This window comes from Numida meleagris, chromosome 2, assembly GCF_002078875.1.
Source record: "Numida meleagris isolate 19003 breed g44 Domestic line chromosome 2, NumMel1.0, whole genome shotgun sequence".
NCBI classification, from domain to species: Eukaryota; Metazoa; Chordata; class Aves; order Galliformes; family Numididae; genus Numida; species Numida meleagris.
This window is the reverse complement of record NC_034410.1, coordinates 59,834,568-59,853,658: the sequence shown is the minus strand read 5'-3', so window position 1 is coordinate 59,853,658 and position 19,091 is coordinate 59,834,568. Positions and strand designations below refer to the sequence as shown.

Here is a 19,091-nt window from a genome sequence, read left to right as displayed (position 1 = left end):
TTGGTAACAGCTGCTGTTCTCAGTGCTGTGGCGTCTGTACACATCGTGACAAGTTATGCTGATAGCTGAATGTTCTCATTGCCATGTTGGTGTGGTCATCTTTTTCTTCGTTTGCAAATATGCCCCTTGTAAGAATTGTGAAGGGGATAGCTTCAGCCTTTCTTCATGAAAATGCAACACTAAAACAAGCCATTACTGTTTAGCCTGTTAGCTTTGTATCGCAGTGAACTTGGTACGGTTTCAATCTTGTTCCTGGGGCTTCCCGAAATATGGGAAAAAGTGCCATTCTCTGAGTAAGGTCCTGTCAAAAACAGAGGATGCAGGCCCTGTGATCATGTAGAAACAGTTCTCAAGGGGATGAAATATTCCAGAATTTTTCTCTGGGAAAAGAAAAATGTCTTCGGCCTCTTACTAAGCAATGGCCTGAATGAGGTGACAGGAAGGGGTCAGGAATAGCCTTTGCTGGATAGCCCAGAGCCATCTGCAGAGGCTCAAGAGCTTCGCATCGCCTGCGCCTCAGCCATTTCTCTGGAGCCAGTGACTGAATCTGCTGACAGCCTTGGGTCTGATAAATGAGTATTATCACTGTGGAAGGGTTTGCAGGATTGCAGTACAAGCCCAGAGTAAGCTGTATTTCTACCTTTATCTCATAGGACTGGCAGAAGGGTGAGGTACTCTTTATTTTTTTTTTCCTCCAAGCTACCTACCTACCCGGCCCAGTGGAATAAAGAAGAGACTGTTTATTTTGGGGCAGCTGGCTAATTAAAATTCATCTGTACTGAATCTTATTTAATTCCCTTGAAATTACAGTAGAGCTGAGTGAAACCCTTGGCTTCTGGGGAGCTAGGCCTTGCATACAGCACATCTTTACCAAGGGCTTTCCCTGGAGCACAATGCAGTGGCCAGTCTTGTCAGAGAAACATAATGGCATCCATATAAGTGCTCTGTATGTTCCAGTGGCCATATGAAGTTTGACATGCTATTGTGTTTGTAGTATTGTAGCAGCAAAGAACCCTAATCAGAATCATCTGCCTCTGTCACTGGTTCCCAGTGGCATCTGGAAAGAGCTGAACTGGAACCATGCAATTTTATCATATGGGCAGGCTGCTGTCCTGGGGAAGGACAAATAGGTCTTATGTGCCAGGTCCTGTACAAACCATCACGGTATCTCTCTGTGTTTATCTAGCTTTAGCTGACACAGTGGAGCATGGGTAGAGGGAGGAACAAAGTTCTTATGGTTGGGAACTTGCTGTGGAACATTTAAGTGAACACCCATCTCTTGTAACTTTTTACCAAAGACAGATTATAAATATCTGTACAATGCATATAAATAAATTCAATATGAATGTGCATAATATGCGGTACTTTTTTATTTGTAACTCATGTTAAGGTGAAAGTATCTATTTGTGGCTGAGGGAACAGGTGGCTTAGAGAGAGACATAAAGCCCCTTCCTTAATTTATTGAAAAGCCTTCTTTTCAAGGCAGCAGGTAAATAGAAATCCTAATGGGGACTACATTCTCCTTTAAAAAAAAACTCTCTCTTTTAGCAATCCTAGTTTCACACCTAAAATGATTACAGCATTCTGTATTGTTCTTCTTGTACATATGCACAGGCAAAGACAAGAATCATGGAGCTCAAAATATCATGTGTCAACCTCTGGGAACAGGTGGACTCTGACTTAAGGGCATAGAGCTCTCGTTAAGGTGTTTTTTGAGTAAAAGTAGCTTAGCACAACAGTTCTATTACGTACTGTATTTATGCCACCTGTCTGCACGGGGTTCTGCTGCCCTCAGATACGCAATTTACTAGATGAAACAGCTGACTTGCAGGGCCTGTAATCTTTGAGAGTTAAAACATAAAACAACGAAAACCAGGCTAGGCTCTTTTTTCTTGTTACCGAGTCTCAGCAGAATTACTTATCTGTTGAGTTTGCAAACTTTGAGGCCCCTTTTAATGCATTTCTGCCATTTGTCACCTGTTCTGGATTTAAAATGGTCCTCACATCTTCCCAGGTACCCAGTCAGAAATGTTTTACACAGCTAAGATCTTCTAAACCATCTGAAAGCTGTATGTTAGTGCAGTTGTCAACAAGGAACTTGTTCCCACAGGCACATTAAGCCATCCCCTACTTAAACAAAAATCCAGTTAAAAAGAAGATGAATCTCGACTGCAATACATTAGTTTTGATAGATGTACTTTTTCGTTTTCTCTCCATTTCACATGCTTTCAGTTTTCTCTTCCCTTTCCCCTTTCCACTGAAACCAGGTTGCATTATGTTACATGTTGCGTTTGACAGCTGTTGTCAAACTAACTTCTCCCAGCGTCTTCCTTAACATGTCTGAGCGGTGTTGGGTCACTGGTGTTGAAAGGACATCGCTGATAGCCAGCAGAGATTTTTTTTTTTCAGCCACTTTTTAAATAAGGGAGTAAAACCAATTTCTTTCAAAGGGACTTGAATGTCATAGAAGCAAACTCCAACAGAGGCAACTAATTGTAGAGTTGCCAGGATGTTTCTAAGATGACGGGCAAGTTTTAGGGCAGTTTCCAAATAAGACATTGCCATAAGGAAGGGGTTTTTCCTGGTATCTTTCTGGTGGTCAGTTTCTAAATTGATGGTATACCAAAGCCTGTATGTTGTCTATTCCCTGAGAAACAAACAGCTAAAGGGAACAAATTTTCAACATAAAATACAAGGAGAGAGAGGGGAAAAAGGAGAAGGAAAGGGAATAGAAGGGAAGAGAAAGAGACAGAAAAGGCAAAGAAAAGCTATAACAAGACAAGCTGAGCACCCTGAAAAAGTCTGTGTCTTATCCAAGGTACAGACATTTAAATCGGTCTATCTGTGCTGCCATTACTTCTATCAGAATGAAGCCTCTGGGACTGCACTCGTGGCTTTGGATGGAATTTGGCACTACAGTTTTGACCTTTAGCTTCAGTGAAGTGGCTCAGACGATGGCTTCTTGATAAGTGAGTCAAACCAAACAGCACAGAAGAGATACTGTAATGATAATAGAAAGCTTTTGCCTGCAGGATTTGGTCTTTTTCAGCTTGTTCACATCAGTATGTAGAGAGTTGATACACTGCAAGAAAGTATTTTGATAGTACAGGAGACAGGCAGAGCCATTTTATAGGGAAATGTCTGCAGGTGATTGTTTTGGACGAGCATGAAATGGCCAAAGGTTGCACTGAGACCAGTGTTATTGCACTCAGGTTGATGTAGGAAGTATGATAGCCATTTGTGGAACCTGTGGTGAGTTTCAACTTTTAAAGAATGTTTTCAGAATACTATATAATCATATATATGTATATTAATGAAAGGGAAAAAGACTTTGAGATACAGTATTGGCTTCAGTGGGAATAAGATATAAATAAATCTTAACTGATTCAACTGCATCAACTGCTATACAGATGCGGGCTTCCTCCTAGGAATTTGTTTTGATTTGTAAATGGAGGTGGGAGAGCATTCATTACTTGAGTGTAATTTTGTGTTAAACCAAACACTGTAAAGAAATTCACCCCAATTTTGTGAATACCTTTTCAAATCCTGCTGTCAAAATTTGTCCTAAATAACAGTTGTATACAAACAGCAAAAACTTACTGCAGCTCTATCTGCAAGTGAGAGGAACATTTAGGACAATTATCCTTGAGTAAGATCTGTTTCTTAACACTTATTTGATGAACAGGAAACTACAGCAACCTCTCATTATCGCTAGTTGTTTTCTTTCTGCAGAGTTAACCTGCAGTAATTGGAGCAGAAGTTTCACTTCCCCCAGCTTACTCATGCAGTCCCTGTAGCAAACAAACTTTTATGAGGCATTCTTGCAAGCTTATATTACAGCTGTTCATTTCTTTGCACCACGGAAAGGGAAAAAAACAGTAGGGAGGAAAGAAAGAGCTATGCTTCAATAGAATCCCATCTTTAGGAGGCGGGGGGAAAGAAAAGGACAGTTGCTATTTTCAGTAATGACTGAAAAAAAGACATAGGTTACTGCTACAGCTGTACATTTCATGCTCAAGTCGAAAGCCGCAGCAAGCAAATATGACAGTTGCTGCATGGGTAAAATGCTACATTGGACGTTTACAACATTTCATTGCAATAGCACTTTTTGCATAAAACTCACTGACGCTTCAGAATGTCATATATGGCAGTAAATTAATGCTTGGAAATCTCCATTAGGTGGGTAATTACTATTGTTCCAATTACCAAGATGGCATAATTGATATATAGAGAGTAAATTGAACTGCTGCTCACCACGGGATACATTTATGTGTTTTAGTTTTAGTGCATGTCCTGTAATTTATTGAGACATTTCTTTCACTTTCCTCTAAAGCATCTGCCTGCGTGCTACTGCTGAAGCCAAGAACTCTACTGTACGTACTAATGATTTGTTACAAAGTTGGCTGCAGCTGCCCTGTGCAGCTTGATGGATGGGCACATGGGGGCTGGAAATTGCGCGGCTTTGTGATACTGCCTTGGAGCATGGCCAGAAATGTGTGCACCACAGTATGCAGCATCTATAGATAAAGGGGCCAACTGCCCATTAAAAAAACTGCCCCCTCCTTTTTGGAAAACAAGCTTAGTCTGAGCTAGGCTGATGCTATTGGTGTTTTGTTGCAGTCCAAGCTATAACAATACAGCTCTAAGAAATGCAGTAGTTAGTGTTCTCCCTCAATATTTAATTTTTTTAGAAATACCCAAATATCTTACTTAACAGCTTTTTCTACAGTGCTTCTAGCATTTCTTTGTTGACTTCTGCAGATATGAAGGCTAAATTATTGCTATAACATACTTATAAATGTGTACTTACACTGGTCAAAGACTTGCTTTCTTTCTCTCTACCCCTAAAGCAGAATAGCTTTTCTGTATCAACGTCTCCCTTTCATAAATGTACCACCTTCTTAATGCCTTGCCACACTACTGCTTTTTTCTTTTATGCACTTCCTTTTGTGAGTGGAAGCTGCTGTGTGCCACGATAAACAACTGTGTCTGGAATATTTCTTCGACTTTTAAATATTGTATTTCATAGAATCATTTGAGTTGGAAGGGACCTTTAAAGGCCACTTAGTCCGACTCCCCTGCAGTGAACAGGGACACCTACAAGTGAGATCAGGTTGCTCAGAGCCCCGTCCAGCCTGACCTTGAACGTCTCCAGGGATGGGGAATCCACCACCTCTCTGGGCAACCTGTGCCAGTGCTTCACCACCCTTACTGTAAAAAAATTTTTCCTTATATCCAATCTGAATCTCACCTCTTTTAGTTTGAAACCATTTCCCCTTGTTCTGTCACAACAGATCCTGCTAAACAGTCTGTCCCCTTCTTTCTTGTAGCCTCCCTTTCTGTCTAAGCCCTGATTCTGCAGACCTTTATGCTTTACTTCACTTAGCATGAATCTGTCACTTTCATTCTCACCTTAAAATGTATAAACAAATCACAGTATCATTTTAGTAATTCATTCCCTTCATGAATATATTTGTTACCAATCTTCATAAAAATATTAAACAACATCTAAACAACAGGGTATTTAAACAATGTGCTAACTTACTGGATTCCAATTTCCTTACGCTCACATGAAGTAAAAATTTACATACACTTTTCTTGCAGATGTGTAATCTTTAACTTAATCTTTCCAGTGTCCATTATATGAATGATTATATGATCCATACTTCCAAGACATCTTCTTTCAAATGAAAGTGATATCCAAACTGAGTGAAAGCAATGCTTTAGATGTACTAATAGACCCAACACATGTAATAAGCACTGTTGGCAGTAAACTATGATTAATACAAATAAACAAGTCACACCTAGATGTGGCTTCAGCAATTTGCTGCCCAATAAAGAAAGGAAAATAGATAGGTATGATGGCTGAGACGCATTTCAGACCAGTCAACTATAATCTGCAATAGCCACACTCTCTATAGGATTACCAATACTCACGGCACTGAGGTTTCTTGCTATATTGTATAACAAATGTAACAAATCTCTATAGCACTACTTCCATTCTTGTAAAATTCTATTAAATTAAAGATACATTGATGCATGTTTCTTTCTGCATTAGCAGAACTAGACTTGTTCCAGATTCTCAGGATAATTCTGCTAACAGGACGCTATAGTTTCTTACACTTTTCTAACAGTCACTTAAAAATCATCAGTTCTTCTCACATTCACTGATTACAATAGAGTAGGATGTAGCATGTGTGAAACTTTGTACTAAATTAAGAAAGAACATCATATTCAGTATTTCAAATTTTTGCTACGGAAACCTACAAAGCAGCAGGTAATTCCAGTCTTTCAATTTATCAGGTTTAAATATTTTTTGCATTGCTTCAAACTAAAAAGTACACACAGATCATAGTTTCTCCTGTATTTGAACTTGTATTTGAATACTGTGAGGACTTGTACAATATCTGTTGCTGAGAATAAGTAGTATACATTCTATGTTCTTTCATATGCTTATCTCCTCCATATGTGGGAGATGAAGTAACTTTTCCAGATACCATGTTAATATACATTCTATCATAAAGAGCTGTTTCACTTCCTTGTGTTCCTGAGATGTCACCATGATTTGGGTCTGACAATTAAATTATCTGGTAGTCTACGTCAGTCCTCTTAATGCTCATTCAATTAAAAAAAAAATTGTTTACCTGTACAGAGGTATTAGTCTTGGTGTGAATGACTGTATGTGCAAGTATGTGTGTGCACTGGTAAGTTTAGGAAATTATGACAGCAAATCTTCTACCTTGGTAGTAAATATGAGTACACTGTTCCAGTCTTATGTAGAACATTGCATGAATGTGGACTGTTGACATAAACTCTTGCATTTATATCCAACAGAAAATTCATTCCTAATGTTTCTACTTCTTTTAGAGAACAATATTCATTGTGATCATCTTGTTATGCATTTCAGATGTATCACCCAGAAGATGCTTACAGAGAGAGAGAGCATAAATAGCACAGTTATATATGCTATCTCTATGAATATATATATATATATGCAGTATATATATTTCAGAAATTATCTCTGTATGTATCGTATACTAGTTTTATAAAGATGGCTAATCTCTTTTCCTCAAAAACTGTACCACAGTGGCCTGATAGATCAACTTCGCCTGCCTTTCAAGCTTCTGTCATCTTGGCTAAGAAGTTCACTGGCCATGAGTTCTGTTTCTGACCTGAATATATATTTTTCTGAGCCAAATTGGTTACCAATATGTTATGATTTTTTTCATGAAAACGTAAAGGTACTTACAGTTTTACTCCAGGTGAGACCTGTGGTATGATGTTCTTTGATATAAGCTTGAAGCTCAGACCAGATGTTCAAATAGGACTTTACCCAATCAACATGGCGTGTATCACTGTAAAAAACAGAAACAATATTTATATCTGTGTTTGTACTTCAAATCAGAAAATGCTGTTATTCATGCTTAAAGCAGATAAAGCCTGCAGCCACGGACAAACCAGTTAGCAGGCAGCAAGCCAGCACAGTGCTGAAGACACTCAGGCCTATTACACTGTAAATTTTCTGGGCCCTTCCAGAGGACAAACAATGGCAAAGGTGCCTCTAGCACAGCCTGCTTCCTGTTGGAAGGGTGTTACCTCCTCCTGTTCAAACTCACAGTCAGCCGAAGAAGCACCAAAGCTATCTGGAACGTGGTAGCAGCTTCCTGGACACAATCTCAAGGTTCTGAATTTTTGAAAATGAACAATTTGTGGGCTACCTAAAGTATTCTAGCTCCCAAGTTCATATGTAGCCAGTGTAATACTAGGTTGCATAATAGGCATCTGACTGAAATACTTATACAACAAGAATTTTCAAAATACAAATCAAAAGTTGGCTCTGGAATCATTATTTGGAAGGCTTAAGTCTTCCACTGGTACATTAAGTAAGAACAAAAAGTACGTACAGAAAGAGAAATTGCTTGTAAGATGCAGTCCTTACTTAGGAAACTCCACGTAAGAATAATTTCTGAACAGTGACTGCCATGGAGTGGATGCTCGCAAGTGCTTGGGTACCTATCCCCTACTTATTTCCTTTGGGGCTTGATGTTTTGTACTGCTGAGGATCTGGGTCAATGGGTTTAATCCAAGGCCTAGTGAAGTCAAGAGACAGCTTTCCGCTGCTTTGGAAGACATTGTGATCTAGTCAAATATTCAGTTAAAAACATGGGAAGAATTCCTTTTAAGGAGAAGAACTAACTCTATACCTAGCTAATACACCCTCTTTATACCTTTGTGTGAGATTTTATTTTGCTTTAGAATAAGTACCTCCAAAGCTACATTGTAAAAATGTTCAGTTACCTCAAGCAGGTGAACTAAGGCTTCAAAAATAATAATATTTGATATATATTTGCATATGTAATACATATGTAATATATTTATACATATAAAGCAAATGGAAATATATACATAAAGTTCAGATATATTTAAATACGTAAGTATATAAAGTTTTCCTCACTAAAGAGAAAAAGCTCAACTGCAAACACTATTTTTCTCTGAGGATATAAAAATAAAAAGCCAAAATCTGGCCTCCAAAAGTACCAAATCAATAGGATTTATATATGACATTAAGAGGGCCTAGAAAGGACCTATATTTATTCTATTTTTCTGATTTCATTCATGGAATTGTTCTGTGAATTCCTTGTGCTCTTTAAGAACAATGCAGTAGTACAGAAAAAAATCACTTTGAGAGCTATGAGAGTAGATGCTCAACTGTACACATCTAGCACCTAAATGCACAGAGAAAAAACAGCAACAGTTTGAGTGCACAAGTGAGACAAGGACACATAGCAGCTAGTTAGCCAACATTCTGGCACTTTAACTTGCAGAGAATGAAAACCAGCATTGCTAGTGCTGCTGCCATTCTCACTGCAACATACTGCTGGTCTAAGATGAGGAGGGGAAAGCAAGCTACTGCGATCAGATTTTATTAAATGCTTCGTTGTTTACAAAATGCTTTTTCGTGATGGGATTGTGAACCCTGTTAGTGTAGTTAATGATCTCTTCTCTCACTGTGGCTAGTAGATACCGGGCTTTGCAACATACCTGTGCTTGTAGTCCTTTAATACCCTGTTAGTATAAAAGGTAGCAGCATCATTCATCTCCTTGACATAAGGGCCTGGTTTAGGAGACTAGGACCATCAACCCATGGTAGCAGGAAACGACAGAAGGAGAAAGGAGGTAAAACATTAGTCAGACACCTTCCCTCATATATTAGGTATAATATAAAGCAGCTTCTTGGTTGCAGTAGAGTGAAGAACTATGCAGATGAGACTACAAAGTTCTGCAAGATTTAGACCTATTCTGGGCCACAACATCCAGTGGATTGACAGCCCTCCCAGCTGGCCTGTGTGTAACTTACCACTGCTATCCAGCCAAGTGCAGGTATGCTTTCACTGACGGCCGAGAGATGGTTGAACATTTTACTTCCTCTGTTTCTTTCTCTGAAGTTCTGTATTTCCTGAATCTTCTCTGATATCGGCTTGAGAAGCAATGCCACTTCATTCTACAAGAAAAAAAAAAAAACAAAACACTGCTGTTAACAATAAGCAGTCCAAAAACACCCTGTGGTGTAACGTTGTCCTCCCTGCCCGTCATGTTAACAGTGGGAAGGAAAAGAAAGCATATTCTCCACATTAAAGTAACAGTTTAATTATGCTGCTCTGGCTGTAGCAGCAAAATGCACAGACATTAAGTATTAATAACGTGATGTGGCAGAAACTGTTGTCAGCACTGGCAGCATTTTTACATGCCATCCTGGTTAAGGCCCATAGAGACTCCATATCTTAGAGTTTTAACATATGTCATGTGATCTTTCTGGAACTTTTTCAGTTTTTACACTGGCTGGAGCTTTTCATATTATTAACCAAGCTGTTCTTTCTGTAAGAAACAAACTACTTGTTAGTTTAGTGACCTCTTATCATCTGGCAACAAGATTTAGGAAGTAATGCAGTGAAGGGAATATCAATTTTAGCTTTCCCTACTGGTAAGTTTTAACATTTAAATTTCCTTTGGCTGCAAGTAACATGGGAACATTTCATGGGAAACACACTGCCTGCAAGGCATAGCTTGGAGAAATTCCCCTGTGTTAATCAGAAAGGAATGGTATCCAGGGGAATGACTGTTGAGCGGAAGGAATAGTGTCTGTAGCGAGGAGAAAAGCAGAATGAATGTAGAAGCTATCCAAGCTCTTCTCCTCCGCAAAGTGAATGTTAATCACACAGATCCAGTGTCTCAGAAAAACTAATTTAGAGCACTAACTTGCTGGGAAAAATTCTTCCACTCAGAAACAACCCATTGAGGGAGAAGCAGTCATTAGTTTACAAGCAAAAGAACTGCTGCACTTTGCAACTTTGTAATATGTTTCCATAAAAACAGTCAAAATCTTTATTGCAAAAGTATGCCTGCAGAACCCATACTATGTCCCACCAAAGAGAGTGCCCCACTCTGAGTTTCCCTGGCTCTCCACCAAGAAGTCACTCAAGGTATTATTTTCCTGACAAAAGCAGAACTCTGTACTTTTTACTCATCTTTTTTTCTCAGGAGTCCTTGTTTAGTGGATATGTTTGCCAGAGGAAGCTCATCCTCATAATCTTGAGGACTGTCCTGTCATCACACAGGACAATGTGTATACACCTGCTACTTGGTCTCTGTCATCTCTACGTTACTTCTTTCCAGCTTTCCGTGAGACCTCAGCTGTACAGAATATTATGTCATAGAATTATAGAATCATGGAGCAGCTTGGTATGGAAGGGACCTCAACAATCATGTCACCTTAAAATAAGCATGTTTGCTGTGGATTGACATAACTCAAAAGACGTTCCTCAAAAGAGGACAAAAATAGGTTATGAATTTTTAAAAGAATTTCGATCCAACAGTGGAGACATATTTTAATGGTAAGGTAGTTTTGAAAGGCTTGGGCATCTGAAGTGCATGGGAATATTTGGTCTTTTTCTACAGCAAAGTGGGCTGGGAGAAAACCAATGTTTACAGTACTACTAGGAGATGGAAAGATTTTTGTTTATGGCTTAATGACCAGCATAAGTCATTAAGTCTGAAAGAGCCCTGAAACCTCTATGATTTGTAGCTCTGAAAAATTGATTCTGTTGCCATAACATGATACATTCTGCAGGAACTCTTCCTTCTAATTTTTCTTGTTTACAACATACTGCAGCTGGTTGGTTCTTTGTTATTTTTTCAGGGAAATCTTTTAAGTATGACAGTAGTTAGCAAAACTGAAATTTAAGAAGGTGCTTGTTCTGCTTTGATATGATGCCAGTTTTCCTCCTATAAAGTTGAAGGGATATTTACAGTCTTTAGCTTATTGTGAATCTTCATGGCCCAGTTCCAGACGGAGAGAATATCAGGGCTAAAAATACAGCTGTGCAGATGCCTGGCATATCTAGACAGCACTGGGAGGCAGCACGCTTCTGTGGATAGGGCACTGAAGTGGGAGTCTGCAAAGGGAGGTTCTGTTTGCAGCTCTTCTGCCAAATTATCATCAGATTTTAGGAAAGCAGTGTTACCTTTCTGTGCTCTGGCTTCCTCTATATGAAACAATGTAAATATAGCTGGTTGTCCTTATAGAACATTTTGATCTTTACAGATAAGAAGGCAAAATCAGGGCTGAACATTTTCCCTAGTGGGAATGTAAGACCTGCTCCTCCTCCTACTCCACTTACCCTGGTAGAAAAACTCCCAACCACTTTTGTGATGGTTTCCTCTTACTGGTACAAACAATATTTCTGTGTCTCAGAACAAAGGACTTAACTTCTCAAGGGAATCAACTGTTTATAAAAATGTAGTGAATTGAAGTAATTTCACAGAAGTCCACTGTAAGAGTTCTAAAGGCAAAATATATATTGCGAAGGGAAGTAGCTTAAAGTTATCATTCACTTGGCAAAGAACCACAAAGGGCTTAAGGATATCTTCAGCTCTATCCTGTCTACTTTGCACTGTAAGAGCAGTATAGCTTACCTTCCCTTCTCTGTGCACTTATCTCATTTTGTAATGATTTCTGCTTGTCTGGATGGCTGTGCATTGTGTGTGTGTGTCTGTGTGGGTGTGTGAGCTTCTTATGATCGGAGCTTCTGTATAATGGTCGGGAATGAAGGAATACAGGCCTGCACAGAATCACTTGAGTCTTGTCTCCCTGCACTTGGTTCAAAACTTGTAGTTAGTGATTAGACTGCAGATGAATTATAGTGTATATGGCATATGGATATAGAAAGGCTCATTAATTCTGGCACTAATCAGTCTTGTTTGGCTCTACAATACAGAACCAGTTGTGCTAAGGGTTCTAGAAGAATAATCTCTTCACTGTAATTACTATAAGAACAGTTATTAATTAAATGATTGTCTATATTGTATCTCTTAGAAAAAATGAATTCAAGGAGATGAATCAGAGCTGCTGGAAAAATCTTCAGCATGCCTTTGTCACGTGCCAGATAAGATGTCTTGTCATTTAAGACACAGCACAGTTGTTTAACAGAATTTTAACAGTCTTTGTATGATCACCATTCCTATTATAAGATCAGTTTTGCTGAAATGTTTAAAAATGAAATAATGGCACAACGTAAAAATATCCAAAGTAATTCCTGTATTCCTTTGTCCTTTTTTAATGACTATTAAAACCAGATTGTCTTTTTAAATATTAATACCCAAGCAACTAGTCAGCTTTGATCCATGCCTTATAATTCTTATTAGAAAATCAAGAGTAGTAACACTAGTGCACTGAGTAGAAAAAAAAACAAAACAACAACAAAAACAGCATACAGAAAGAAGTGCCTTAAGCTTTGGCTTCAGAGGTTGAACAGTCTAGGCCCAGTCTTACAAAATGGCCTGGCATACCAGTATTCCCACAGAACCCATTGAACAGATTTTTTTTTTCCTTCAGATTTTTCATAATACTCACAGAAATTCCACCAATGACAGGTTAACAGGACTGAGGCATGTGGATTTAATTCAGAGAAAGGCCAAACTCTTGTATTTTGGGATTTGCCTATCAAGGCACAATAAAACTGAGGGGCTTGCTTAACCTTTGGCTGCTGGAACAAGTGACTTGTTGAAAACCTCAGCCTTCATTTGAGGAAACAGGCATTTTCTCAGGACCACTGTTGTCCAGAAGCCTGCCAGCATTAATTGCAAAAGTGCAAAACCCAGCACGTAAATAAAAATATAGCTTTTAAAGAACATATGTACTTTTCAGCTAATATTACATGGTTTTGAGGGTTGAGATTAACTGAAGAATTTTTACGTTGATGCATGGTGACTTTTCAGACCTCACTATTAAAGTGTTTAAACCCACCCAGCCTTTTGTGAAAAAAACACAGCGAGGGAACAAACGCTCTTTTAAGTTACGTTAAGTGAGGGGGTGGCAGCCTTTAGGGTAGGACCAGTAAAAGAAAACTGAGAGCATTTGGGATCAACAGGCCCTTCATTTTACTCAGCTGCAGCCTGAACAACCTTAATTCTATGCTGTCTCCATTCTACAGTTCTGTTATTTTCTTTTCTTCCATCAGTTCAAAATCTCCATCATATTTGCATTGCATTTTTCACAGGCAAGTTTGAAACAGAGTTGATTTGAATCACCTGTCTTTGTGCATGTTGGCAAGTAGTGCAGCCTAATAGGAGTGGATCTGTATGGCAAAACAGTTGGTTCTGTGGACCTGACATTCACACTGTATGCATCTCTGGGAGGTTATTTTGGACTAGCTGTAAATTGTAGTTGAGGTGCTCTTTGAGAGCGTATCTACCATTTAACTTCATCAGAAAGGTACCCATTTTGCATGACCTAAGACTGCAATGTGATCACAGCACAGTAAGTGGAGCTGATGCGGAGAAAAAGCATTGACCCCTGTGAACTAAAACAGTAATGTAGATTCAGCCATTGTATCTGTTAACAACCTAGTACAGTCCCATCCCACACTTTCAAGGCATGAAAGATGTCATGGACAGCATCCACCATATGCAGGTCTAACAGCTTAAGGAGTAAGCATCTGCTCTCAGCTGAGACTTAATTCCTTCTATTGTAACTGAAGAAAGAGGTGTCCCTGAGGAATTCTTTCTGTCTTTAATAGATGTTACAGTGTGAAGACTGCGCGCAAGATGTGCTGCCATTAATCGTAAAGAGAGCCCAGAAAGACACCCTAAGGAAGATGCCTGCCTTGACTCTTAATGCTGATGAGCACAATCTCATTTCTCATGTTCTGTAGGGATAGAGTACCAGTAGTTCTGGTGACCACCAGTGATGAGAATTTCTACTATGGACAGTTCTGATCTGAAACTAAAATACTTTCAGGTCAACTGTACTTTCCCATATTTTGTAGAAGGCAAACTACGTAGAAGACTTGAAAATTGGAGTTGATCCCTTTTTGGTATATATGTGGTACCAGAAAGGCTTATCCTTTTTGTTGTGTATGTGAATGGAATCAATGTTCAAATTAAGGTGAGGAATAATCTTTCTATAACGTATATGAAAAATATATATTTTTTAGAGGTGAATCTAAGCTAGTTCACAACTTGCTGCTTGTAGAGAAAATCTGCATTCCTCAGACGCTTACATTTTTTCTTACCTTGTTTCTCCAGCGAAACACTGTTAGTTTTTTTTTTTTATTGGCAGCTGCCAAACTTCTTGTCGCACTGCTTATCTCCATCTCTTGTAGCAGGAAGTGCTTCGCATCACTGTGTTTCACATTCCCATTTCACACTACAGTGTAACCTACTGCACATGAACCCAGTGGTTTCTCTAGGAGCATTTACTGATTGACAATAGAGGCCATCAGTGAGATCTTTCTGTATGATCACTCTATTTCCATCCTTAGAATATGCTGATATTTCTAGGGTTCAGAGGTCACCTAGCTAACTACAGAGAGAGGTTAATTTATTTTGATCTTGTTTTCTTAGCCTGTAAATCTTCAGCATAGTGGTATAACAAGTATTTGCCGATAGTACAGGTTTTGCCACTTCAACTCACTGCTGTGCAGCAGCAGGACTATGGCACAGGGAGACAAATCTGCAGAAATGTCTCGTCAGCTTCATCCACACAGAAGCTTAGACACATTTGTGTGCTTCCAAAGTGACTTAATTGGTATTTGGCATTTATTCCTCTTAGCACATAAATTCTCAATCTAGCAGCCAAGTTGAGCTGTAGCAATTTAGTGCTTGTGAAAAAAAAAATGGGAACACCAAACCCAAATCCCACGTTGACAAATTTGTTCATTTCTGGGTTTATTTTGAAATGCTAACTCTCAGGGAAGGTAAATGGAGAGGAACATGAAAGAGAATGGCTCCTAACCTGTGGGGACATCCAGGGCCTGACAGGAGCTGCATGCAGCAGTTTGAAGCAATGCCAAATCACACACTACACTTTTGGTCAAGACTCCGGCAGTTTTTTAAATGGTCTTCAGCTTGGACGTTCATGTGGTTCACCTGAGATCTCTCTAGTAAAAAACTGTAAAACTGACAAGTTCAATAAGTAGCCTAGGAGTCAACACAACTCTCAGAATTTAAAAATTAGTTGTTGCGATTTCATTAAGACCAAAATAAAATCAGCAAACTTTGGAATAAACTGTGAACCTGAAAAGCCTGGCTTTTCAGTCAGCTGTAGCCCTAGCTCGTTCTTTCACTCTCAGCAGCTCACATAGAGTCCAAAAATCCTGAGAAACAATTGGGTAGCACAGAGAAAGGAGTGTATTGCTTTGGATTTGCATTTAACAGAACTAAAGAACATTATGCTGAATGGGAAAGGGGGTGTCCCATCAGCACAGTTCAGTGGGCTCTTACATGGCACAGTTTGAATATGAGCATTGCTAAAGGGATTGAAATCTAGTCTGGTGATTTTAGGACATTATTTTAGGGCAGAGAAGAACTCTAAGTAAGAGCCTATGGGATCCCCAGAACTACTTAGTGGGTATGTCAAGTGAAGAGCTAGATAACATGTAGAATGCCATCTTGGCTAATGTCTTCCTTGAAGGGTTATACTGTTCTTAGTCCCAGTATGAAGTAAAACAAGGCAAGAAGTCTGTGCTTTCTGGAGCCTGGCTCTTGCACAGGGCACTGGATGCTGGAGACTCTCCGTTTGGCAGCATTGGCATGAGCCAGTCTAGACGTGAGTGCTGATGTGTCTCCCTGCCTCTGTTTCTCTTCTGTAACAGCTGGGAGATGTGGCACTAATCTGGCCCTTCTGTGTTCCCTGGATCCTGAGGTGTCTCTGGACCTTCTTACAGCCAAGTGCACTGCTTGTGGGGTAGAACAGAATTTCACTTGCATCATTCTTTTTACTACAGGGGCTATCAACCTGGGAGTTTTGGTAAACACAAGTGAGGAAAGAGACATGGTACAAGGATACCTACAGAAGTTAACTATATGATCAGAAAATATCGTGAGCTTGAGGCTGCTTAAATGCCATCTAAAATTTTTTAGACAACGTTATGAGGTAATAGGTGCCAGAGGGCTATATGGAGACTAGCAATACACCTGCAATGAAGAAATAATCTTAAGGATGAAAAGGATGAAAGCCAGTCTGAAACTAAGAGTTAGCAACAATATCCAGAAATGAGCCTGTGAATGCAGCAAGGCAGCAGACTAGCAACTGGAAACTGTCAGCTGGTCCATTGCTGTGGCTGGGACCACGCATCGCATGCAGTTGTAGGCATGCTGATAACAAAAATATGTTAACAGTTTGACAAGATTTCAGAGAAGAGGATGGGGGAAGGGGCTCCCTTTGGAGCTCAGGACTCTCAGGGTCTGTCCATGTCACTCTTTGGCACCTTCTGTAAGTTTGAGACCTGAGGACCTTAAAAGGACTGAACCAAATTCTTCCTTAAGCTATTTCTAGATGCAAAGGTGCAGCGTTGCAGCAGTCAACCAATTAAGCAGAATGGCAGCGAAACTTGGCTCAAACTTGTTAGCATAAGTAAGTAATGAATTAATGAAGAATATACTGGTCTTCATATTTTTGGAAAAAAGTAAGGGTGATTCTGGTAGGTATAGGGAAAAATATCAGGAAATGAAATGACATAAGCAAAAACAAAGTCAAGGTAATTAGAAAACAAATCCTGTTAGGATGCAGGACTCCCAGGAGCCCTGTTACCAGAGTGATTTAAAAATAGGAGAAAAAAATGACTAATCCTAAACTGAAAGAGAGTATGAAAATGTAAATCTCCATCTTTAGCTTCTAGAAGAAAAAATCTGAGAATAACTCTATTCAGAGAAATGGCCAGGACTATTCTGTTTCTACAATGGAATTTTTGCTTGACTGTGAAGAAATTAAAAACCTCAGGATTTGTTCCCATGCTTCTCATTCCAGCTTCAAATACAGTTTCCTGTGTTTAATTTTTTCCCATTTTTGAGGGAAAAAAAAAGAAAAGGAAAGCCCTCTCTTACCTCTCACTTCCCTGTGTATGGATTCTGGATATTTAAGCAAGGTATTTCGTTGCAGTGTTTGTCTGCACGATGTTAATAATTGAATCCATGAGTTCTGCCAGTCATATGAGCTCAGCATTTTATTTTTGTTCAATGAGGAGTTACATAATCATTTATAGTCTGAACTGCATTCGTCATTTAAATCTGTTTGCAGTGCTTCTTACCATGGGATGCATTTGTTCTGAGTTTTGCCTAATTACAAGGACATTTTTCTGTTTGTGGGAAGACTTAAGATACACTAAAATACAGTTTCAAGTCACCAATGTCAATATATGTACCGTGGCTTCATTAACTAAAACTAACCCTCTTCACAAAACAACTCAGAGGAACAAAGTCAATGTGTGCAGCTCCCGTTAAACACAGCAGTATCTTACCTTATTCTGTCATTATTTGTTGCTGTGAGCTTTAGAATTAATAATTAAAAACAACAACAATATATAAATAATGTAAAAATACTATATAAGTACATTGTTAAATATTACATATAACATTATATAACTAATAATATGTATAATTTGAAATTATTTGAACATTTAAAACAAAATGAGGCAACTCAAAGAGAAGATTATGTAAGTTACCATTCACAAGGAATTCAGTGCAATGCCTCATATGTTTGGTGCAGTTATCTCATTTGTTTGTATACAAGACTGTGAATTAAAAAGCTTGTTAAACAGACAGAGTTGCTTAGGAAGGCTAATAACTTCTAAAATTATTATGCAACATAATAATTTTTCAGTCAGAATTGTATTTGACTTAAACTACTGGGAGAAGAAAATTCACATGTATCGTAAGTGTTCTGTGAAGGTTTATGTTTAAAGTTTCTTTAATACATTATCTTCTGAATTGCCCAAGCAACATTCTCTCAAAACATCTTTTCAAAAACTTCTCCCAGAATAGAATGACAATCTGATTTCTTTTCCATTCACCATCTTCTTTCTGCTATCTCTATATCATGAACAACTTACAACAGACTTTTATTTAGTTTTAACATTTGAAGTTTGATGTCGGAATATAATTTCTAAGAAGCAGATGAACTCAAGTATTCCATCTTGCTGAATGAGCCTGTACCCAGCAGCCGTTAACTGGGACATACACAAACAGGAATATCAAACGGTGGTTTTGCCACGTGATCTCTTCCACTGCACACACAAATATAGAACATGACCATAAAAAGTAACAGAACATGCTCTCTGCTAAGTAATTTATTGCGGTTGGTGCGAGATCGGTATGCCAGCTGGAATTACCTTCCTAGCTCCTACTGTTCTCACATATACAGATAATAAAGGCTACACACCGCAGCAGATTACAAATGAAAAAAAAACATCAGCATTATTATCAAGAAGCAAAACTCTGCAGAAGCAGCTTAAGCAAGCTGAACTGAAAATGTTTGCTAGTGACTCACAGAAGGAGTTAAAGACCTGAAAGAATACTACAGCCTTCAATATTTTCATAGAGGGGAAAGATATTGCTTTTTGTATGATATGTATTTCTCTTCTTTGCTAAGCACAAAAAAGTCTAAGGATTATTCTACTTGTAGGAGATTTCTTTTTGTTTGAATTCCTTGTTCATTAGTTTATAAGCTGCAAGAGCTGAGCTAATTTATTTTTGCAGGGCATTTTCCCCTCCCTTATTTTTTTTTTAAAGGCACCACGTATGACATCCCAACATGA

General features: G+C 38.7%; 1 protein-coding gene across 1 annotated transcript in view; it reads right to left on the bottom strand.

Moving 5' to 3' along the window:
- Nucleotides 1–19,091, bottom strand: part of CAP2 (cyclase associated actin cytoskeleton regulatory protein 2) — a 68,042-nt gene that overhangs the window by 13,159 nt on the left and 35,792 nt on the right. The window contains exons 5-7 of the mRNA XM_021385471.1: nt 9,359–9,502; nt 9,043–9,128; nt 7,250–7,355 (exon numbers count right to left, since the gene is read on the bottom strand). Of these exons, the coding sequence (XP_021241146.1) occupies nt 7,250–7,355; nt 9,043–9,128; nt 9,359–9,502 (336 nt within the window). The remainder of the gene's footprint in view (nt 1–7,249; nt 7,356–9,042; nt 9,129–9,358; nt 9,503–19,091) is intronic.